The sequence below is a fragment of the Anolis sagrei genome, chromosome 5 (genome assembly GCF_037176765.1).
Source record: "Anolis sagrei isolate rAnoSag1 chromosome 5, rAnoSag1.mat, whole genome shotgun sequence".
In the NCBI taxonomy this organism is placed as follows: domain Eukaryota; kingdom Metazoa; phylum Chordata; class Lepidosauria; order Squamata; family Dactyloidae; genus Anolis; species Anolis sagrei.
In genome coordinates this window covers 194,115,925-194,136,502 of record NC_090025.1, presented here as the reverse complement: position 1 = coordinate 194,136,502, position 20,578 = coordinate 194,115,925, and the positions used below count along the sequence as shown (strand labels likewise).

Sequence of the window (20,578 nt, the reverse complement as noted above, 5' to 3'; positions counted from 1 at the left end):
AATACTGTGTCTTTGGCAACCCCTCTGACACCCCCTGGTGTCCCGACCCCCAGGTTGAGAAACACTGGTCTATGGGAAAGGGATCTAAGAGTCTTAGTACACCAAAAAAAAGTTGAGCATGAGTCAATAGTGTGATGCAGCAGCTAAAAAAGCCAATGTGATTCCATAGGAGTATGGTGTTGAGACTGAAGGAAGTCATAGTACTGGACGAATGCCCGGCCGCTGTGGCTGTCTGGATGAGGATGAATGAGCTAAGGATCAATCCTGACAAGACAGAGGTTCTCCTGGGCGATCGTAAGCTGGATGAGGGTATAGGGTGGCAACGTGTGCTTGATGGGGCTGCACTCCCCCTGAAGTCACAGGTCCGCAGTCTGGGTGTCCTCCTAGACCAGTGGTTCTCAACCTGGGGTCCCCAGATGCTTTTGGCCTACAACTCCCAGAAATCCCAGCCAGTTAACAGCTGTTAGGATTTCTGGGAGTTGTAGGCCAAAAACATCTGGGGACCCCAGGTTGAGAACCACTGTCCTAGACTCATAGCTAATGCTTGAAGCCCAGGCGTCAGCAGTGGCTGGGAGTGCCTTTGCACAATTGAAACTCATGCGCCAGCTGCGACCACACCTCATGAAGTCGGATCTGGCCATGGTGGTCCATGCCTCAGTCACCTCCAGATTAGACTACTGCAATGCACTCTACGTGGGGCTGCCCTTGAAGACGGCTAGGAAATTTCAATTGGTACAACCGACGGCAGCCAGGTTGCTAACTGGAGCGACTTACAGGGAGCGGTCTACCCCCCTGTTTAAGGAGCTCCACTGGCTGCCGTTCATTTTCCGGTCCCAATCCAAGGTGCAGGTTCTCACCTACATAGAATCATAGAATCAAAGAGTTGGAAGAGACCTCATGGGCCATCCAGTCCAATCCCCTGCCAAGAAGCAGGAATATTGCATTCAAATCACCCCTGACAGATGGCCATCCAGCCTCTGTTTAAAAGCTTCCAAAGAAGGAGCCTCCACCACACTCTGGGGCAGAGAGTTCCACTGCTGAACGGCTCTCACAATCAGGAAGTTCTTCCTCATGTTCAGATGGAATCTCCTCTCTTGTAGTTTGAAGCCATTGTTCCATTGCGTCCTAGTCTCCAGGGAAGCAGAAAACAAGCTTGCTCCCTCCTCCTCCCTGTGGCTTCCTCTCACATACTTATACATGGCTATCATATCCCCTCTCAGCCTTCTCTTCTTCAGGCTAAGAGGGGATATGATAGCCTTGAACGGTTTGGGACCCGCCTACCTTCGTGACCGCATTTCTGTGTACGAACCCACACAATCTCTTCGATCATCTGGAGAGGCCCTGCTCTCACTCCTGCTCCCTTCGCAGGCGCGATTGGTGGGGATGAGGGAGAGGGCCTTCTCTGTGGTTGAGAACCGCTGCTCTAAGGCTTAGTGTAAATATGAGGTCAATAACTCATGAATCCTAGTTCATTACATGGACAGGTTGCTTCGCACAGTAATAAGCCCACTCGCCCAACAGACCTTGCTCACTCCCTCAAACACTGGGCATAAAAACAGTATGCAGGACCTCACTACCTGAGGATGCTTGCCATAGATGCAGGCGAAACGTCAGGAGAAATGCCTCTAGAACATGGCCCTATAGCCCGAAAAAACCCACAACAACCTAGTGATTCCAGCCATGAAAGCCTTCGACAATACAGTATGCAGGAAATTGAGAGATTCCAGTTTTATTGGAAGGAGCAAAACGTGGGACCCAGCATGCAAAGGGGCCAAAAGATGCCGAATGCGCCTTGCTCTGCTAAAAGGCTATTTCTGCCAACTTGTTGACATTCATGCCATTATGAGAAGTAGCTGTGGAACAACATTTCCAGTCTCAATGCAAGTGCGGTATCTTTTCCCAACCGGAATGCCGGGATAAGAAGAAAAGTGCAAGTTGCCGTACTGTCTCCGTGTGCTTAGAAAAAGCACCGTAAAAATGCAAAGTGCTCTTCGAGGACAGGTTGTCACAAGGGACCCCGCCAGCAAGTCTTTAAATTACTAATTGCTCATAAATAGTATTTACATCCATTACATTGAAGCCAAGTCTTAGGGGAAAGGGAAGGACAGGTGGCCTGAGAGTCAACGTGGACAGAGTCTTGTACATCTAGGCGGTGGTGTCCTTGCTCTTTGGGTGGTCGCTCACTTGTAGGAGACGAATTCAATTAATCGTGGAGGGATGTGGAGCTGGGCCACCTTCTCCAGGCCGCGTTGACCGATGGCTCGTCTCAGGCTGAGTCGGCAGAGCTGGGACAAGCTTAGGGGGGTTTCTGGGAGAAAGAAATAAACAAAGAGGATGAGTGTATAGAGCAGGCATGTCCAAACTTCGGCCCTCCAGGTGTTTTGGACTTCAACTCCCACCATTCCTAACAGCTGGCTTTGGACTTCAACTCCCACCATTCCTAACACACCGGTCAGTGGCGCAGCTAACTGGGAGCTAGCTGCATTAAATCACTACTGACCGAGAGATCATGAGTTCAAAGCCAGCCCAGGTTGGGGTAAGCTTCTGGCTATTAGTCTAGCTTGCTGTCGACCTATGAAAGCCCAGAAGACAGAACATTTAGGTACCGCTTTATGCTGGGAGGATAATTTAACTAATTAACAATGTCATAAAACCTTCCAGCAGAGTGCAGAAGAATGAGGAAGTACTCCATCAAAGGACTCGGTGTCACAATGGACGGTGAAGCGGCAGTTTCCCCTGTGGCTGGAATCGAAGCCAGAAAGTTGGAAAGTTAAATTGCCTCTGTGTCTGTCTATTTATATCTTGGATGTCTAACTGGCATCAAATGTTTGCCATGTATATGTGCATTGTAATACGCCCTGAGTCCCCTGCAGGGTGAGAAGGGCGGAATATAAATACTCTAAATAAAATAATAAATAAATAAGTCCAAAACACCTGGAAGGCCAAAGTTTGCACATACTTGGTATCGAGGCAAGGAGTATAGAGGTAAACATTTACACAGACTGGATTGTTGTAGGTTTATCGGACCATGGTGGTTCACGCTCTTGTTACATCCCGAATAGACTACTGCAACACACTCTACGTGGGGTTGCCTCTGAAGACTGCCCGGAAGCCTCAACTAGTCGAATGTTCGGCAGCCAGGCTGCTCATTGGGGCTGGGTACAGGGAGCGCACAACGCCCTTGCTACGCCAGCTCCACTGGCTGCCTATCAGCTTCCGAGCAAAATTCAAAGTGCTGGCTTTGGCCTATAAAGCCCTCAACGTTTCTGGCCCAGTTTACTTGTCTGAACGTATCTCCCACTACAATCCACCTAGGGCCCTAAGATCATCTGAGGAGACCCTGCTCATTGTCCCCCCATTGTCACAATCGCGTCTGGCAGGGACAAGGGACAGAGCCTTTTCTGTGGTGGCCCCCCGGCTATGGAACTCCCTCCCGAGTGAAATTAGATCAGCTGCATCCCTCTTGACCTTCCGGAAACAAGTAAAATCCTGGCTATGGGATCAGGCCTTTGGAAAATAGGCTGACCTACTGACGTGTAGACTGATTTAGAACTGATGGACTGCCCTTGGATAATGATTTAAATCGGTGACCACTGACTATTTGTTGTGTGTTTTTATTGTTTTTATATTGTTTATATGGTTTTATACTGTTTATACTGTTGCTATTATTACAGCAACACTGAAATACAACACCAAAGTGCTCTTCCAGCAGTTACCAGCCAATCCCTCTCCAATGCCAGAAAAACAGTTGACTGGTGTAACATTAGAAAATGTTGACCATTTCCGCTCCCTTGGCAGCCACCTCTCCACCAAAGTCAACATTGATACTGAAATAGAACACCACCTGAGCTCTGCGAGTGCAGCATTTTTCCGAATGAAGCAGAGAGTGTTTGAGGACCGGGACATCCGTAGGGATACCAAGGTGCTTGTTTATAAAGCTATTATCCTCCCAACCCTGCTATACGCTTGGAAGACATGGACTGTCTACAGACGTCACATGCAACTCCTGGAACGATTCCATCAGTGCTGCCTCCGGAAAATCCTGCAAATCTCTTGGGAAGACAGGTGGATAAACGTCAGCATGCTGGAAGAAGCAAAGACCACCAGCATTGAAGCGATGGTCCTCCGCCATCAACTTCGCTGGACTGACCACGTTGTCCGTATACCTGACCACCGTCTCCCAAAGCAGTTGCTCTACTCCGAACTCAAGAACGGAAACGGAATATTGGAGGACAGGAAAAGAGATTGAAAGATGGCCTCAAAGCCAACCTTAAAAACTCTGGCATAGGCACTGAGAACTGGGAAGCCCTGGCCCTTGAGCGCTCCAGCTGGAGGTCAGCTGTGACCAGCAGTGCTGCAGAATTCAAAGAGGCACGAATGGAGGGTGAAAGAGAGAAACGTGCCAAGAGAAAGGCGCGTCAAGCCAACCCCGACCGAGACCGCCTTCCAACTGGAAACCAATGCCCTCACTGTGGGAGAAGATACAGGTCAAGAATAGGGCTCCACAGCCACCTACGGACCTATAAGAATACTGATCCTGGAAGACTATCCTACTCGGCCAATGAGGGATCGCCTAAGACTAAGAAGAGAAGAAGATTATTACATTGCTGTTAATTGTATATTTACAATGTGAGCGCCATGGGGTGCCACTTTGTTAGGCGTCCTGAGCCTCTCTGTGGAGGATGAGAAAGGGATATAAAAGCCCCAAATAAATAAATAATAAATAATAATATATGACCATGCTCTAGAAGCAACCTCTGAGGATGCTTACCATAGATGCAGGCGAAACGTCAGGAGAGAATGCTTCTAGAGCATGGCCATATAGCCCGAAAAACCTACAACGACCCAGTGATTCCAGCCATGAAAGCCTTTGACAATACATTTACACAGATGCACAGCAATGATATTTAGTATTGCAATTCCCCAAATTTTTTTGTTCTGAGAGTTCCAGTTCAAAGAAAAGGAACTTGCCCAAACTCTGGGCCTGACTCACTTTCGTAATGCTCAAAGCACTTGGCTGCGGGGCTGCTGCTCCAGGCGTAGTCGGAAGGCTTCCTGCCTTGGTTGTCCCGGGCCCAAACGTTCCCTCCAAATTCGACCAGCATCTCCACCAGATCGGCGTTTTTCACTTTGGCGGCGTGGTGGAGAGCCGTCTCGTGGAGTTTGGCAGCATTCACATTGGCTCCTGGGGGCACCCAAATAAATAAAAGTCAAACAGATGCATATGCTACAGGGAACCTGGCATGCTACAGGGAACCTCAGAAAGGCAAATTTGCTCCTTGGTGCTTGAGTGTAGAATCTGAACTTTGCTGAACTGAGTTACTATAGAGCAGGCCTGGGCAAACTTGGGCTCTCCAGGTATTTTGGACTTCAACTCCCACAATTCCTAACAGCCTAAATGTGGGAGTTAAATTCCAAAACACCTAGAGGGCTGAACTTTGCCCATGCCTGTCCCAGATCCTTCTGTGCTCACCTTTTGGTTATGGAAGTACACGCCTTAGTCACATCCAGACTAGACTACTGTATCATGCTCTACATAGGGCTGCCCCAGAAGACCGTTCAGGAACTGCAAATCATTCAAAGGTCAGCTGCTAGATGGCTTATGAGAGCGGGATATAGGGCAAGAATTACACTACTTCTGAAATAGCTACACTGGCTTCCAGCTTGTTTCTGGGTGCAATTCAAGGTGGTTCTCAACCTGGGGGTCGCGACCCCTGGGGGGGTCATGAGGGGGTGTTAGAGGGGTCACCAAACACCATCAGAAAACACAATATTTTCTGTTGGTCATGGGGGTTCTGTGTGGGAAGTTTGGGCCAATTCTATCGTTGGTGGGATTCAGAATGTTCTTTGATTGTAGGTGGACTATAAATCCCAGTAACTACAACTCGCAAGTGTCAAGCTCTATTTCCCCCAAACACCACCAGTGTTCACATGTGGGCATATTGAGTATTCGTGCCAAGTTTGGTCCAGATCCATTATTTTTTGAGTCCACAGCTCTCAGGATCTAGGTGAACTACAACTCCCAAACTCAAGGTCAATGCCCACCAAACCCTTCCAGTATTTTCTGTTGGTCATGGGAGTTCCACGTGCCAAGTCTGGTTCAATTCCATCATTGGTGGAGTTTGGAATGCTCTTTGATTGTAGGTGAACTATAAATCCCAGCAACTACAACTCCCAATTGACAAAATCAACCCCACTAGTATTCAAAATTGGGCATATCGGGTATTTGTGCCAAAGTTGGTCCAGTGAATGGAAATACATCCTGCATATCAGATATTTACATTACAATTCATAACAGTGGCAAAATTACAGTTATGAAGCAACAACGAAAATAATGTTGTGGTTGGGGGTCATCACAACATGATGTGTATCAAGTGGTCATGGCATTAAGAAGGTTGAGAAACACTGCCCTAAATGGTTCAAGGGCAGCCTACTTGAGGGACTGCATTGTGGGTGAGTAGGCTTATTAAAAGGTCCTCCTCATAAATAATAATAATAATAATAATAATAATAATAATAATAATAATAGTAATAATAATAATAATTATTTAATACCCCACCACCATCTCCTCACCACATCAGGAACCCCTGGTGGCTCAGTGGGTTAAACCCCTGTGCCGGCAGGACTGAAGACCGACAGGTCACAGGTTCAAATCCAGGGAGAGGCGGATGAGCTCCCTCTATCAATTCCAGCTCCTCATGCGGGGACATGAGAGAAGCCTCCCACAAGGATGATAAAAACATCAAATCATCCAGGCGTCCCCTGGGCAACGTCCTTGCAGATGGCCAATTCTCTCACACCAGAAGCGACTTGCAGTTTCTCAAGTCGCTCCTGACACGACAAAAAAAAAATCTCCTCACCACGCTAAAACATTAGATGTGGCTCTTAATGAGACATGCCGCATTATCACGGGGTGTCTGCGCCCTACACCACTGGAGAAACTACAGTGTCTAGCCAGTATTGACATCCACCGGGAAGTAGCAGCCAATAGTGAAAGGACCAAGGCAATGACATCTCCAGCTCATCCCCTGTTTGGGTATCAGCCAGCACGTCAACGACTTGAATCAAGAAATAGTTTCCTAAGATCTACAGAGACACTTGCTGGAACACCTCAGCAAGCAAGAGTCCAAAAGTGGCAGGCTCAAACCCAGAACCTCAACCAATGGCTGATACCAAATGAGAGACTCTCCCCTGGGCACACAGAAGACTGGGCAACTTGGAAGGCGCGGAACAGACTGCGCTCTGGCACCACGAGATACAGAGCCAACCTTAAGAAATGGGGCCACAAAGTGGAATCCTTGACATGCGAGTGCGGAGAAGAGCAAACCACTGACCACCTGCTGCAATGCAACCTGAGCCCTGCCACATGCACAATGGAGGACCTTCTTGCGGCAACACCAGAGGCACTCCAAGGGGCCAGATACTGGTCAAAGGACATTTAATCAACTACCAAGCTTGCAAACTTTGTGTTTTGTTTGTTTGTTAAAATGCAATACAACTGTTTGGCTTGCTCCTGACATGATAAATAAATAAATCTCCCCAATGGGGACTCGGGGTAGCTTACATGAGGCCAAGCCCAACAACATATTACAATAAAGTAAAACCAAAACACAATAACAACACAGTAAAATACATACAACATATGAGTACAAAAAATGATAAAGCAAAATCATACACAATAAAATAAAATAAAATAACAATGTTAAGATACTAAAAATACTAAAATCAGGATGAGATAGGGATGGAGCAGATTGTTTGTGGGGGAGAAACTAATAGAGGAATGGGGATCATAAATATAGGCCTTCATACAAGTGGGGAACAATGTACAGCAGAGTAACTTATGAGCAGCGTGACCCAGCACCAGTAGCCCAAGTAATAAAAAGAACAAAAACACACAGACCAATGTTATCTTTTCCATAGGAGGCTTTCTTTTGTAGTAAAATAATATGGTTACATGACTTACAAGAACAAGGTTTCTATAACACAATACATAGTATCATTACACACACCAGCCTTCACACTGGAGCTTTCTCACATGTGGCTTCTCTCACAAAGACGTTTATCACACATTCCTCAGGAGGTGTCATATGTTCTGTGGTTGATGGTGCTTGGTGATGGAAGGATTAATGTAAGTATTAGTTCTAGTGGGTTGAGTAATCTGTAAGTAAGAGTTCATGGGTGAAAGCAATTAAGGTGGAGGTATGCAAGAGATAGGTTGCAGCTGGGTGTTTCTGGATATAAGGAGCTAGCCTTGGAAATGATCTTCGGGAGAAAAGTATTGTCATATTTTGGTGGTGGATGCTGCTGGTTTTCCCCCCAGGTCTGTTGGATTTTCAGTATCCTGACCTGTCTCATGTAATCTTGGAATCCTGGAACCTTGAACCTCTGGACTGGCTTTTGACTATGGTATAGACTCTTCATCCCTGGACTTTTAGTTTATTGAATTCTCAGCGTTTGACCACTGGTCTGGACCCTTTGACTACAGTGTAGTTTTTGCTATCAGTTTTTGTTTATTCTGTGGCTGGGTGCTATCTTTATGTTTTATATTTTGGTCTATTAAAACAGCCAGCAAGTAAGTGCTGTTTTAATTAAACTGTTTGATAAAACTGGGAGTTTGGTTCATCTCTACCTAAATGAGGCAGAGCCCTGGCAACGTGACAGGAGGACACTAGCTTTGGCCCACTAACTCTAACAGGCTTTGGCCTACTCACTCTCCTCAGGAGGACACTAGCATTGGCCCACTGACTTTAACAGACTTCAGCCTACTCACTCTTTCAGTGTTTGACTCACACTTTTGTAATAAAAATATCCAGTTAATTATGTAATGTGTTGGTTTATTGTCTATTTGCTTTTGTTGGGGAGATGATGTTGTGTTCTTGTATTATGAAATTTTTGTTTTTAACCATTTGAGTCTCACCTGTGGGAGAAAAGCAGGCTATAAATAAATAAGTAAGTAAGTAAATAAGTGTGCTGAAAACTCAGCTGGTGTTGGATGTGTGCCTAGCATCCCTTCCCTCATTTGGGACGCATATGCAAATATTGGTATTCTGAAATCTGGCAAATGTCTCATCCTTCGCATTTTGGCTAAAGGAGGCTCAACCTGCAAATGGAAAAAGCGCATACCTTCCCAGGTCTCACTCACCTGCATTGAGCAAAATCTTCACACAGTCCAGGTGTTCCCTGGCACACGCCACGTGCAACGGGGTGCCAAAGTGGCAGTCGTGCGCTTCCAGGTTTGCACCCATGTCGACCAGGAGGCGAACGCACTCGGCACTGCCTTGAAAAGAAAAGAGGAGAGGAGACCAAATCACTGGAAAAGCTCTAGAACAGACAATGCCTTGAAGACGGACACATTCATCAGATGTGAAGGTATTGGGTGAAGTCCAAAACATCTGGAGGGCCCAAGTTTGCCCATGCCTGACTCTATTAGAGGATGGTGCACTCTCCATCTCTTGAATCCTCCCAAGGATTCAAGAGATTGCAGACGACACCAAATTGGGAGGGATAGCCAATAGTCCAGAGGACAGGAGCAGGATTCAAAACGATCTTGACAGATTAGAGAGATGGGCCAAAACTAACAAAATGAAGTTCAACAGGGACAAATGCAAGATACTCCACTTTGGCAGGAAAAACGAAATGCAAAGATACAGAATGGGGGATGCCCAGCTCGAGAGCAGTACGTGTGAAAAAGATCTTGGAGTCCTCGTGGACAACAAGTTAAACATGAGCCAACAATGTGATGTGGCGGCAAAAAAAGCCAATGGGATTTTGGCCTGCGTCAATAGGAGCATAGTGTCTAGCTCTAAGGAAGTAATGCTACCCCTCTATTCTGTTTTGGTTAGACCACACCTGGAATATTGTGTCCAATTCTGGGCACCACAATTCAAGAGAGATATTGACAAGCTGGAATGTGTCCAGAGGAGAGTGACTAAAATGATAAAAGGTCTGGAGAACAAGCCCTATGAGGAGCGGCTTAAGGAGTTGGGCATGTTTAGCCTGAAGAGGAGAAGGCTGAGAGGGGATATGATAGCCATGTATAAATATGTGAGAGGAAGCCACAGGGAGGAGGGAGCAAGCTTGTTTTCTGCTTCCCTGGAGACTAGGACACGGAACAATGGCTTCAAACTACAAGAAAGGAGATTCCATCTGAACATGAGGAAGAACTTCCTGACTGTGAGAGCCGTTCAGCAGTGGAACTCTCTGCCCCGGAATGTGGTGGAGGCTCCTTCTTTGGAAGCTTTTAAACAGAGGCTGGATGGTCATCTGTCAGGGATGATTTGAATGCAATATTCCTGCTTCTTGGCAGAATGGGGTTGGACTGGATGGCCCATGAGGTCTCTTCCAACTCTTTGATTCTATGATTCTAAGGCTGCTGTTGATTTACCATTCATGCAGGCCTCGTGGAGGGGAGAGGCGGTGTAGAGAGGTGGGTTGACCTTGGCCCCATGGGAGAGCAGGATCTTCACACAGTCGATGCTCCCAGAGGCACAGGCGTCGCAGAGCGGGGTGCTCCCGTCAATGTTCCGAGCATCAACCTGCGATGTGAAAAAAATACGACGTTAAGGAACTCTCAATTAGGACTGCTTGTTGCACTCCAGAGCAGGATCCCCTCTGACTTTAAACACCACATAGTTGAGTTAAAATAGCAAGCAGTTTATTGAAGGTAATAAAAGCCAAAGAAATAAAAAGCTGTGGACAAGCCTACATAAGTACCACCAAACACAGCGCCCAGACACGCATCAAGGAACATGAAAGGCACTGCAAACTACTCCAACCAGAGAAGTCAGCCATAGCAGAGCACCTGATGAACCAACCTGGACACAGCATATTATTTGAGAACACAGAAATGCTGGACCACTCTCACAACCACCATGTCAGGCTACACAGAGAAGCCACTGAAATCCACAAGAAGCATGTGGACAATTTCAACAGAAAGGAGGAAACCATGAAAATGAACAAAATCTGGCTTCCAGTATTCAAAAACTCAAAAATTACAGCAGCAAAACAACAGAGGGGAAACAAACAGGCACATGAAATCACTCTTAACAAAAGATTCCCCCCAGGCGCTTCCAAGCCATTGAATGCAAATCAAGGTGATCGGCTGAAACATTCACAGCTAGCCCCAGCAAACAAAAGTCCTTTGTCTCACTCTGGTCATTCCACAGATATATAAACCCATTTTTCCTAGTTCCAACAGACCTCATTACCTCTGAGGATGCTTGCCATAGATGCAGGCGAAATGTCAGGAGAAAAATTGCCTCCAGAACGTGGCCATATAGCCCGGAAAAACCTACAACAACCCATGGATTCCAGCCATGAAAGCCTTCGACAATACAAATAAAAAGTAATCCAAAGTAAAAGGTAAATCCAATTGATTAGGAAGAAAAAGGAGCAATTAGTCTAAAGAGAAATAGCCCAAAGAAGTCCATGAAACTAAAACTTGATTTCAAAGGCAAATAACAGCACAGGAACTTAAAACAGGAATCAAACAAAGACAAGAGTCCAGGAACTTAATGTAAATTCAACATTGCTTCGTCTGAAGCTAGATTCTGTACTTGGCACTTATATCCCTGCCCTATTTCCCAAACAGCGAAGAACAGATTTTTCCTTAACTTTGGTTTCACTTCTAACTTCTGATGTAATCTGGCTGAGTGCTGTAATTGATGGCTTGTTTGTTTTGGTTGGTTAAAAACACTTCTGTTCAAGGCTTCGTTAAAATCTGCACCTGGAGATAAATGACCAGGGGACTGTGGCGAAGAGTCTTTCCCAGGCTCAAGACCTTGAGAATCCTCTTGCAGCAATACAGGCCTCTCTGACCCATCATCTGAACTGCATTCAGCCCCCCCCCCCCCACCTCTATTAAGGCCAGCTGATGACCCAAAATGCAGACTGTGTAAGGAAGCTGATGAAATCATTGAGGATATCCTCAGCTGCTGCAAGAAAATCGTACAGATGGACCACAAACAGAGGCACAACTCTGTGGCCCAAATGGTTTATTGGAACTTATGTCAGCCATTACCAAGACCTCAAAATCGAACTGCAAAGGCTCTGGCATCAACCAGTGGAGGTGGTCCCAGGGATGATCCGCACACTGGGTGCCGTGTCAAAAGATCTCAGCCGGCATTTGGAAACAATCAACATTGACAAAATCACGACCTGTCAACTGCAAAACCGCTGTGAGTCGCCTTCGGGCTGAGAACAGCGGTATATAAGTAAGGTAAATAAATAAATAAAAGGCCACCTGACTTGGATCTGCACGCATCATTTGAAAATGCATCACACAGTCCTCAATGCTTGGGAAGTGTTCGACTTGTGATACCAGCATATATATCTTGTTTGCTTTGTCATACCATGTTTTTGTGTCAGTAAAAGAATAATACTATAGGAATCTATAGGTCCTACAATGCCACACTATGAATAATTTCTGCTGTAATGACAAGCACTCATGTGGGCAAGATTGAACACATTACGTTGAAAGGTGGTGCTTGCTTGGGGGGCGTGGCGTGGTGAAGCAATGGGTTTAATAGTTTAACTGTTGAATCTGCAGACTTAAAGGTTGGCAGTTCAAAGATGTGGGCCAGGGGGAGCTCCCACAGTTAGCCCCAGCTCCTGCCAACCTAGCAGTTCAAAAACATGCAAGAAAAGGGGGGAAGGAAGGGAAGAAGAAGAGAAGGAAGGAAGGAGAAAGAGAGAAAGAAAGAAAGAAAGAAAGAAAGAAAAGAGAGGAAGGGAAAGAAAAGGGGGGAAGGAAGGGACGAGGAATAAGGAAGGAAGGAGAAAAGGAAAGAAAAAAGGGAAGGAAGGAGAGAAAGAAAGAAAGAGAAAGAAAGGAGAGGAAGGGAAAGAAAAGGGGGGAAGGAAGGGAAGAGGAAGAGAAGGAAAGAAGGAGAAAAGGAAAGAAAAAAGGGAAGGAAGGAGAGAAAGAAAGAAAGAAAGAAAGAAAGAAAGAGAAAGAAAGGAGAGGAAGGGAAAGAAAAGAGGGGAAGGAAGGGAAGAGGAAGAGAAGGAAGGAAGGAGAGAAAGAAAGAAAAAAGGGAATGAAGAAGAGAAAGAAGAAGGGAAAGAAAGGGGGGAAGGAAGGGAAGAGGAAGAGAAGGGAGGAAGGAGAGAAGGAGCTCCCACAGTTAGCCCCAGCTCCTGCCAACCTAGCAGTTCAAAAACATGCAAATCTGAGTAGATGAACAGGTACCGCTTCGATGGGAAGGTAACAAAGGCAACCATGCATTCATGCAGGCAACATGAGCAAGGAGGTGTCGACGAACAGCAGGCTCCTTGTCTTGGAAATGGGGAATGAGCACTTCCCCATGGCCGGAGATGAGCACCGTCTTCAGAAGATGGAGATGAAAGTGGATGCCTTTACCTTCGTTCTGTGTATTTGTGTGTCACTGAATGTTTGCCTATCTGTGTATGCTGTAATCTGCTCTGAGTCCCCTCGGGAAGATAGAGCAGAATATAAATAAAGTTTATTTATTTATTTAGGATGAACATTCTACCTGTTTGCAGCAGAGTTGAGATTTGAACCCATAACTTCCCGGTTCGCTGCAAGTCTTGTTGCTCTGTATTACATTCTCCTTCCTGGACCAGGAGCTCTGAAGAAGCTCAGACTAACACATCAATCTGAAATAATTTTGGTAAATGCATCTGAGGGAGCAGACTGAGTCTATGAAATCTCATGCTACCAACTTCCCTTTGCACTTTGGATGGATGGTTATGGATTTTGACTCTTTGTGGACTTTATTAGAAAGGGGAACCTAAGTAGTCCCTGTGGCTGAATTTAGCCAGTTGGGTAAACAATCTGGCCCTTTGGTCATCACACCACACAATTTCCCAGCTTTTATACTTATTCAAAAGAATATCAATGATTCTTCTTGTTGTTGTTGTTCATTCGTTCAGTCGTCTCCGACTCTTCGTGACGATATAATTGTATATAATGGGACTTGAGTGTCCTATGTTGTTATTAGACCCGGCTAGTGTGCACCTACCTGGGCTCCGGCGGCCAGGAGCATTTCCACGCACTGCGTCTGTCCCCGGAGACTGGCCTCGTGCAGCGGCGTGATGGAGTCGTAGGTGACCAGGTTGACGCAGGCGCCATTCTCAATGAGCTCTCGGAGTTGGACCGTCTCCCCTCCCCTGGCCGCTTCGTGAACCGGGGTCCTGTCGGCCCAATACCCTGGGGAAGAAATGAGAGGGGAAAACAGTGAGTATGATCACTGTTTGCAACAGACACCAATAACCAAGGGTTCCAAGTGGCTTAGTCCACAGGGCATGGTGTAGTGGTTTGAGTAATCCAGATTTTCCTATAAATCTTTGATTCTGCTCTGTTTCCTATATTTGCATTCCAATTTCCTACAATCAACAAGAAATCCTGTTTTGGCATGTGGTCATTTCCCTCCTGGGCTCCAGCACAGAATCCTTCAGTTTCTTCTTTCTCTATCTGTAGTTCTTCATCCATAGCATAAACTTGGATTTCAGTTGTATTGATGGGTTTTCCATGATAACCAGACCTCCACATTTACGGGTTTTACTTTCATGAATTTGATTAATATGTTCCCTCTAGGGAAATTCTAGGATCTTCAGGATTTTTCTCCTTTTTTTCCTTCTTTCTCCCTTTCTTTCTTTCTTTCTCCTTTTCTTTCTCCCTTTCTTTCTTTCTCTCTTTCTTTTTTTCTTTCTCCCTTTCTTTCATTCTTTCTCCCTTTCTTTCTTTCTCCCTTCCTTCTCCAGCTCTGAGATGTCTTGCATGGTAGCATGGATGTCTTTGTGGCTCTTTCCTTTCGTCTTTCTTCCCCTGTCCCTTTCTCTTTCTTCCTCTCTACCTCCTTTCCTTTATTCATTCTTTCCTATGTCTCTTCTTTCCTTCCTTTCTTCTCCAGCTCTGAGTGGGCCTGCCTTATAATGTGTTCCTGATAACATGTCTTTCTTTGTGGCTCCTTTCTTCCTTCGTCCCTTCCTCCTCCATCACTTTCTATCCCCTCTTTTTCGTTCCTCCCTTCCCGTCATAGATCATCTACCTCTTTTCTTCATTTTTCCCTTTTTTCCTGGCATTCCAAAATATATCTTCTTTCATTCCTTCTTTCTAATTCCCTTCTTTTCCTGTCTTTCCTTCCTCCCTTCTTTTTCTTTCCCTCCCCTCGTACTTTCCCCTTTCTCTCTCTCTTACTTCTTCCTTTATTTCCTTCCTTCCTTTCTCTCTTCTCCAGCTCTAAAAAGGCCTACGGCCACAATGTCTGTCTTTGTGGCACCTTCCACCCTTTCTTCTTTCTTTCTTTCTTTCTTTCTCTCTCTCTTCCTTCCTTCCATGCTTCCTTCTCCAGCTCCATGGCGTTCTTTGTGGCTCCTTCCCGTCTTCTTTCTTCTCCCATCCCTTTCCTCTTTCTGCCTTCCTCTCCACCTCCCTTCCTTTATTCGTTCTTTCCTTTCTTTGTCTCTTTCTTTCTTTCTTCTTTTTTCCTTCTCCAGCTCTGAGGGCATGCCTCACATTGCCTCCATGGTAACATTGCTTTTTTGTGGCTCTGTTCTTCCTTCTTTCTTCCTCCCTTTCTTTCTTTCTTCCTCCTTCCCTCGCTCCTCCATCACTTTCTTGCCCTTCTTTTTCATTCCTCCCTTCCCGTCATAGATCTTCTACCTCTTTTCTTCATTTTTCCCTTCTTCCCTGGCTTTCCGAAATACATCTTCTTCCTTTTTCTAATTCTGCATAATTGAAATTGCATACATTTCTATTATGACATTAACCCATCCATTATCAATATTTTGGGTTTATACTGTAGAATATATTCATATTATTTTGTAGTTCACAAGTCCTTTTTCTCTTCCTTGTCTTCCTTCCTTTCCCTCATATGCATGTCTCCTTTCTTTCACAGTTGTATCACCTAGATCCATTTCACCTAGCAACAGCCTTTGTGGTACAGACAGCATTTGACTCATGTATATGAAGATGGGTTGGAATTCCCATCATCCCAAGACCTGCTCAGGCTGCTACCTCCATCAGTAATGACAGTAATATTAATAATAACCACATAATAATACTATACATAATCACAACAAGAATAATATCTGAGATTGTGTACTTTTGGCATGAGTTAGTGTGCCAGGGTTACGAATGGTGCTCTGTAAGTAAATGATAAATAATAGCAGTGGGTTGCGGTGAGTTTTCCGGGCTGTATGGCCATGTTCCAGTAGCATTCTCTCCTGACATTTCCCCTGCATCTCTGGCCGGCATCCTTAGAGGTATGTTCAGAGGTTTGTGGGACAGAGGCAAGTGGAGTGGAGTATCTGTCTATCTATCTATCTATCTATCTATCTATCTATCTATCTATCTATCTAACTGTGGAATAATATCATAGCTCCAGAAACATAGAGGTAGCCTGACTGTTGTTGCCTGAAGACACCCTCCACTTGGGAAGTGTTCAGAGGACCCCTCCCACTACTGCAGGAGTCTATTGCAGGGTGTGCTGCTGCAATACTGTGTAGCTACAAAGTCATTCAGTGAGGGTATTCACGTAGAGGAAGCCTGGCTGTTGTTCCTGAAGGCACCCTCTGTTTGGGAGGAGTTGGGAGGACCTCTCTCACCACTGCTCAATGCAGATACCTTCATTGATTGACTTTGCAAACTTCATGGCCACTGGATGCTAATCAAGCTTGCTAATTGCAACATCCACACTTGCTTCAAACAGATAAGGCCTCTTTCTCCCACGCTGGACATCATTCCACAGAGGGTGTCTCCTGGCCATAAAGGCCAAGTTCTCTATATGCAGATACCCTCACTGATTGATTTTGTAAACTTCATGGCCACTGAATTGTTAATTGCAACATCCACACTTGATTCAAACAGAGAAGGGCTTTTTCTCCCATGCTGGACATCATTCCACAGAGGGTGCCTCCAGGCAGCAACTGCCAGACTGCCTCTATGCAGAGACCCTCACTGATTGACTTTGCAACCTTCATGGCCACTGAATGGTAATCAAGCTTGTTCATAGCGACATCCACACTTGCTTCAAACAGATACATCATTCCACAGAGGGCGCCTCCAGGCCACAAAGGCCAAGCTTCCTCTATGCAGATACCCTCACTGATTGACTTCATGGCTATTCAATGCTATCTAAACTTGCTAATTGCAACATACACACATGCTTCAAACAGACAAAGGGTCTTCCTCCCACCCTGGCCATCATTCCACAAGAGGGTGCCTCCAGGCAGCAACAGCCAGGTTGCCTCTATGCAGATACCCTCACTGATTGAGTTTGCAAACTTCATGGCTACTGAAGGCTAATCAAGCTGGTGCATTGCAATATCAACACTTGCTGGACATAATTCCACAGAGGGTGCCTCCAGGCAGCAGCAGCCAGGCTGCCTCTATGTAGATATCCTCACTGATTGACTTTGCAATTTTTCAGGGCTACTGAATGCTAATCAAGCTTGCTCATTGCAACATCTACACTTGCTGGACATAATTCCACAGAGGGCGCCTCCAGGCAGCAGCAACTAGGCTGCCTCTATGCAGATACCCTTACTGATTGACTTTGCAAACTTCACAGCTACCGAAGACTAATCAAGCTTGCGCATAGCAACATCCACACTTGCTTCAAACAGATACAGGACTCTTTCTCTCACGCTGGACATCATTCCACAGAGGGCGCCTCCAGGCCACAAACGTCAAGCTCCCTCTATGCAGCTATCTTCACTGATTGACTTTGCAAACTTCATGGCTACTCAATGCTATCTAAACTTGCTAATTGCAACATCCACACTTGTTTCAAACAGACAAAGCGTCTTCCTCCCCTCCCTGGACATAATTCCACAGAGGATGTCTCCAGGCAGCAACAGCCAGGCTGCCTCTATGTAGATATCCTCACTGATTGACTTTACAATTTTTTTCAGGGCTACTGAATACTAATCAAGCTTGCTCATAGCAACATCCACACTTGCTGGACATAATTCCACAGAGGGTGCCTCCAGGCAACAACAGCTAGGCTACCTCTATGCAGAGACCCTCTCTGATTGACTTTGCAAACTCCAGGGCTACTGAATGCTAATGAAGCTTGCTCATAGCAACATCCACACTTGCTGGACATAATTCCACAGAGGGTGCCTCCAGGCAGTAACAGCCAGGTTTCCTCTATGCAGATACCTTTACTGATAGACTCTGCAATTTTTTCCAGGGCTACTGAATACTAATCAAGCTTGCTCATAGCAACATCCACACTTGCTGGACACAATTCCACAGAGGGTGCCTCCAGGCAGCAACAGCCAGGCTACTTCTATGCAGATACCCTCACTGATTGACTTTGGCAAACTTCATGGCCTCTAAATGCTAATCAAGCTTGCTCATTGCAACATCCACACTTGCTTCAAACAGACAAGGCTTCTTTCTCCCACCCTGGACATTATTCCACAGATATATTCATACACCATACACTCCACTTGCCTCCTTTCCAACAGACCTCTGAACAAACCAATGCTACTTGTGCTAACAGAAGCAGCCGCTCCTTCTCACCGATCTCTCCCAGCAGAGAGCCACTGGACATGGCGCGCTCCATGGCCACCCTGCCTGAAACTCCAAGTCCCAGCGTCCCTCGGGCGCGGGAGGGGAGCCAGCCAACCCACACGCATGCGCAACCGCAGCCAGCGGCTGTTTCGCCAACTGTGCTGTCAGCGGAAGGCGGGGACAATGCGGCGCAAAGCTGTGTCGCAAAGGACGCTGGGAGTCGTAGTTCCTGCCTGGGTTATGTAATGCAAGGAGGCTGCAGGCAAAGCTGCTTTCTTTCTGAGCAATATTTTGCCTTTGCATCTATTGTATACACACTGTCACTCAAACACACACATATATATGTATATCTTTATCTATTTATCTATATTTATAAACACACACCTTTAGCAGTTTATAATTACAGGATATTATTATTATTATTATATGTATAATTTCCTCTCTTATCAGCTTATCATTCTGATTGTTGTTATTATTATTATGTTGTTATTGTTATTTCTTCCCAAGGTGTTTACATTCAGTTTAGAATGCTATATTAAATGTTTATATATTATTATATTACTATAATGCAATTCCGGCCCAAAAGTGTATACGTTCATAGTAGTTTAGAATGCTATATTTACTATTATTACTATTATTATTAGCAATTTCTTCCCAAAGTGTATACATTCATAGTTTATAATGCTATATTATTATTATATTTTTATTTATTTATTATTTATTTATCGTGTCATCAGCAACCAGACATTGCTATTATTATTATGCTATATTATTGACTATAATACTTTATAATATTATAAAGTATTATTATAATATAATGTTATAATTTATAATATTAAAAATTATAATTTACAATATAATGTATATATTATATATAATTAATATAATATTATATATTTTATATAATCGATATTATATTAATTATATATATATAATTTAGTTAATATAATATTACTATAAATCAATATTATAATTTATAATTTATATAATTATACTTATAATTTATAATTTATATAATTTAAAATTTATAAATTATATAATTTATAATGTTATAAAGTATAATTCTTTGTTTATAATACTATATTTATTGTTATTATTAGCAATTTACCCCAAAGTATATCATACTACATATTATAATGCTATATTATTGGTTATACTTTATATTATATATATTTATATATAATATTATATATATTATATTCATTATATATATATATATATAATGAATTCTCATTGGGTATCAGCCATGGGTTGAGGTTCTGGGTTTGAGCCTGCCACTTTTGGACTCTTGCTTGCTGAGGTGTTCCAGCGAGTGTCTCTGTAGATCTTAGAAAACTATGTCTGGATTTAAGTCGTTGACGTGCTGACTGTTACGCAAACAGCTCATCCCTTGTTTGGGTATCAGCCAGCATGTCAACGACTTAAATCCAGACATAGTTTTCTAAGATCTACAGAGACACTCGCTGGAACACCTCAGCAAGCAAGAGTCCAAAAGTGGCAGGCTCAAACCCAGAACCTCAACCCATGGCTGATACCCAATGAGAGACTCCCCCCTGGGCACACAGAGGACTGGGCGACTTGGAAGGCGCTGAACAGACTGCGCTCTGGCACCACGAGATGCAGAGCCAACCTTCAGAAATGGGGCCACAAAGTGGAATCCACGACATGCGAGTGCGGAGAAGAGCCAACCACTGACCACCTGCTGCAATGCACCCTGAGCCCTGCCACATGCACAAGGGAGGACCTCCTTGCAGCAACACCAGAGGCACTCCACGTGGCCAGATACTACTCAAAGGACATTTAATCAACTACCAAACTCACACATTTTGTATTTTCTCCGTTTGTTTGCTTTGTTCTGTTAGAAATGTAATATAATTGACTGGCTGCCCTGACACGAGAAATAAATAAATAAAAATTATATATATATATATATATATATATATATATATATATTATAGTTAATATAATATTACTATAAATAAATATTATAATTTATAATGTTCTAAAGTATTATAGTACTTCATTTATAATACTATATTTATTGTCATTTATAATACTATATGTAATTGTGTATCATACTACAATTATTATCA

General features: G+C 44.4%; 1 protein-coding gene across 1 annotated transcript; it reads right to left on the bottom strand.

Moving 5' to 3' along the window:
• Positions 1-1,713: 1,713 nt before the first annotated feature.
• ASB13 (ankyrin repeat and SOCS box containing 13) lies at positions 1,714-18,590 on the bottom strand. Its single transcript, XM_067469352.1, has 6 exons — positions 18,495-18,590; positions 13,984-14,171; positions 10,386-10,536; positions 9,144-9,278; positions 4,994-5,185; positions 1,714-2,308 (listed from the first exon to the last, which is right to left on the bottom strand). Exons 1-6 carry the CDS (start codon positions 18,535-18,537, stop codon positions 2,181-2,183), a joined length of 837 nt encoding a protein of 278 aa, XP_067325453.1. The 5' UTR covers positions 18,538-18,590; the 3' UTR covers positions 1,714-2,180.
• Positions 18,591-20,578: the final 1,988 nt, after the last annotated feature.

Excerpts from the sequence above, each read along its gene's own strand:
- ASB13 (XM_067469352.1), bottom strand. The coding sequence starts at position 18,537 with ATGGAGCGCGCCATGTCCAGTGGCTCTCTGCTGGGAGAGATCG. Across the intron at positions 10,537-13,983 it reads TCCTGGCCGCCGGAGCCCAG|GTTGATGCTCGGAACATTGA; the intron begins GTAGGTGCACAC and ends TTCACATCGCAG. Across the intron at positions 5,186-9,143 it reads GAAGATTTTGCTCAATGCAG|GAGCCAATGTGAATGCTGCC; the intron begins GTGAGTGAGACC and ends GGGTGCCCCCAG.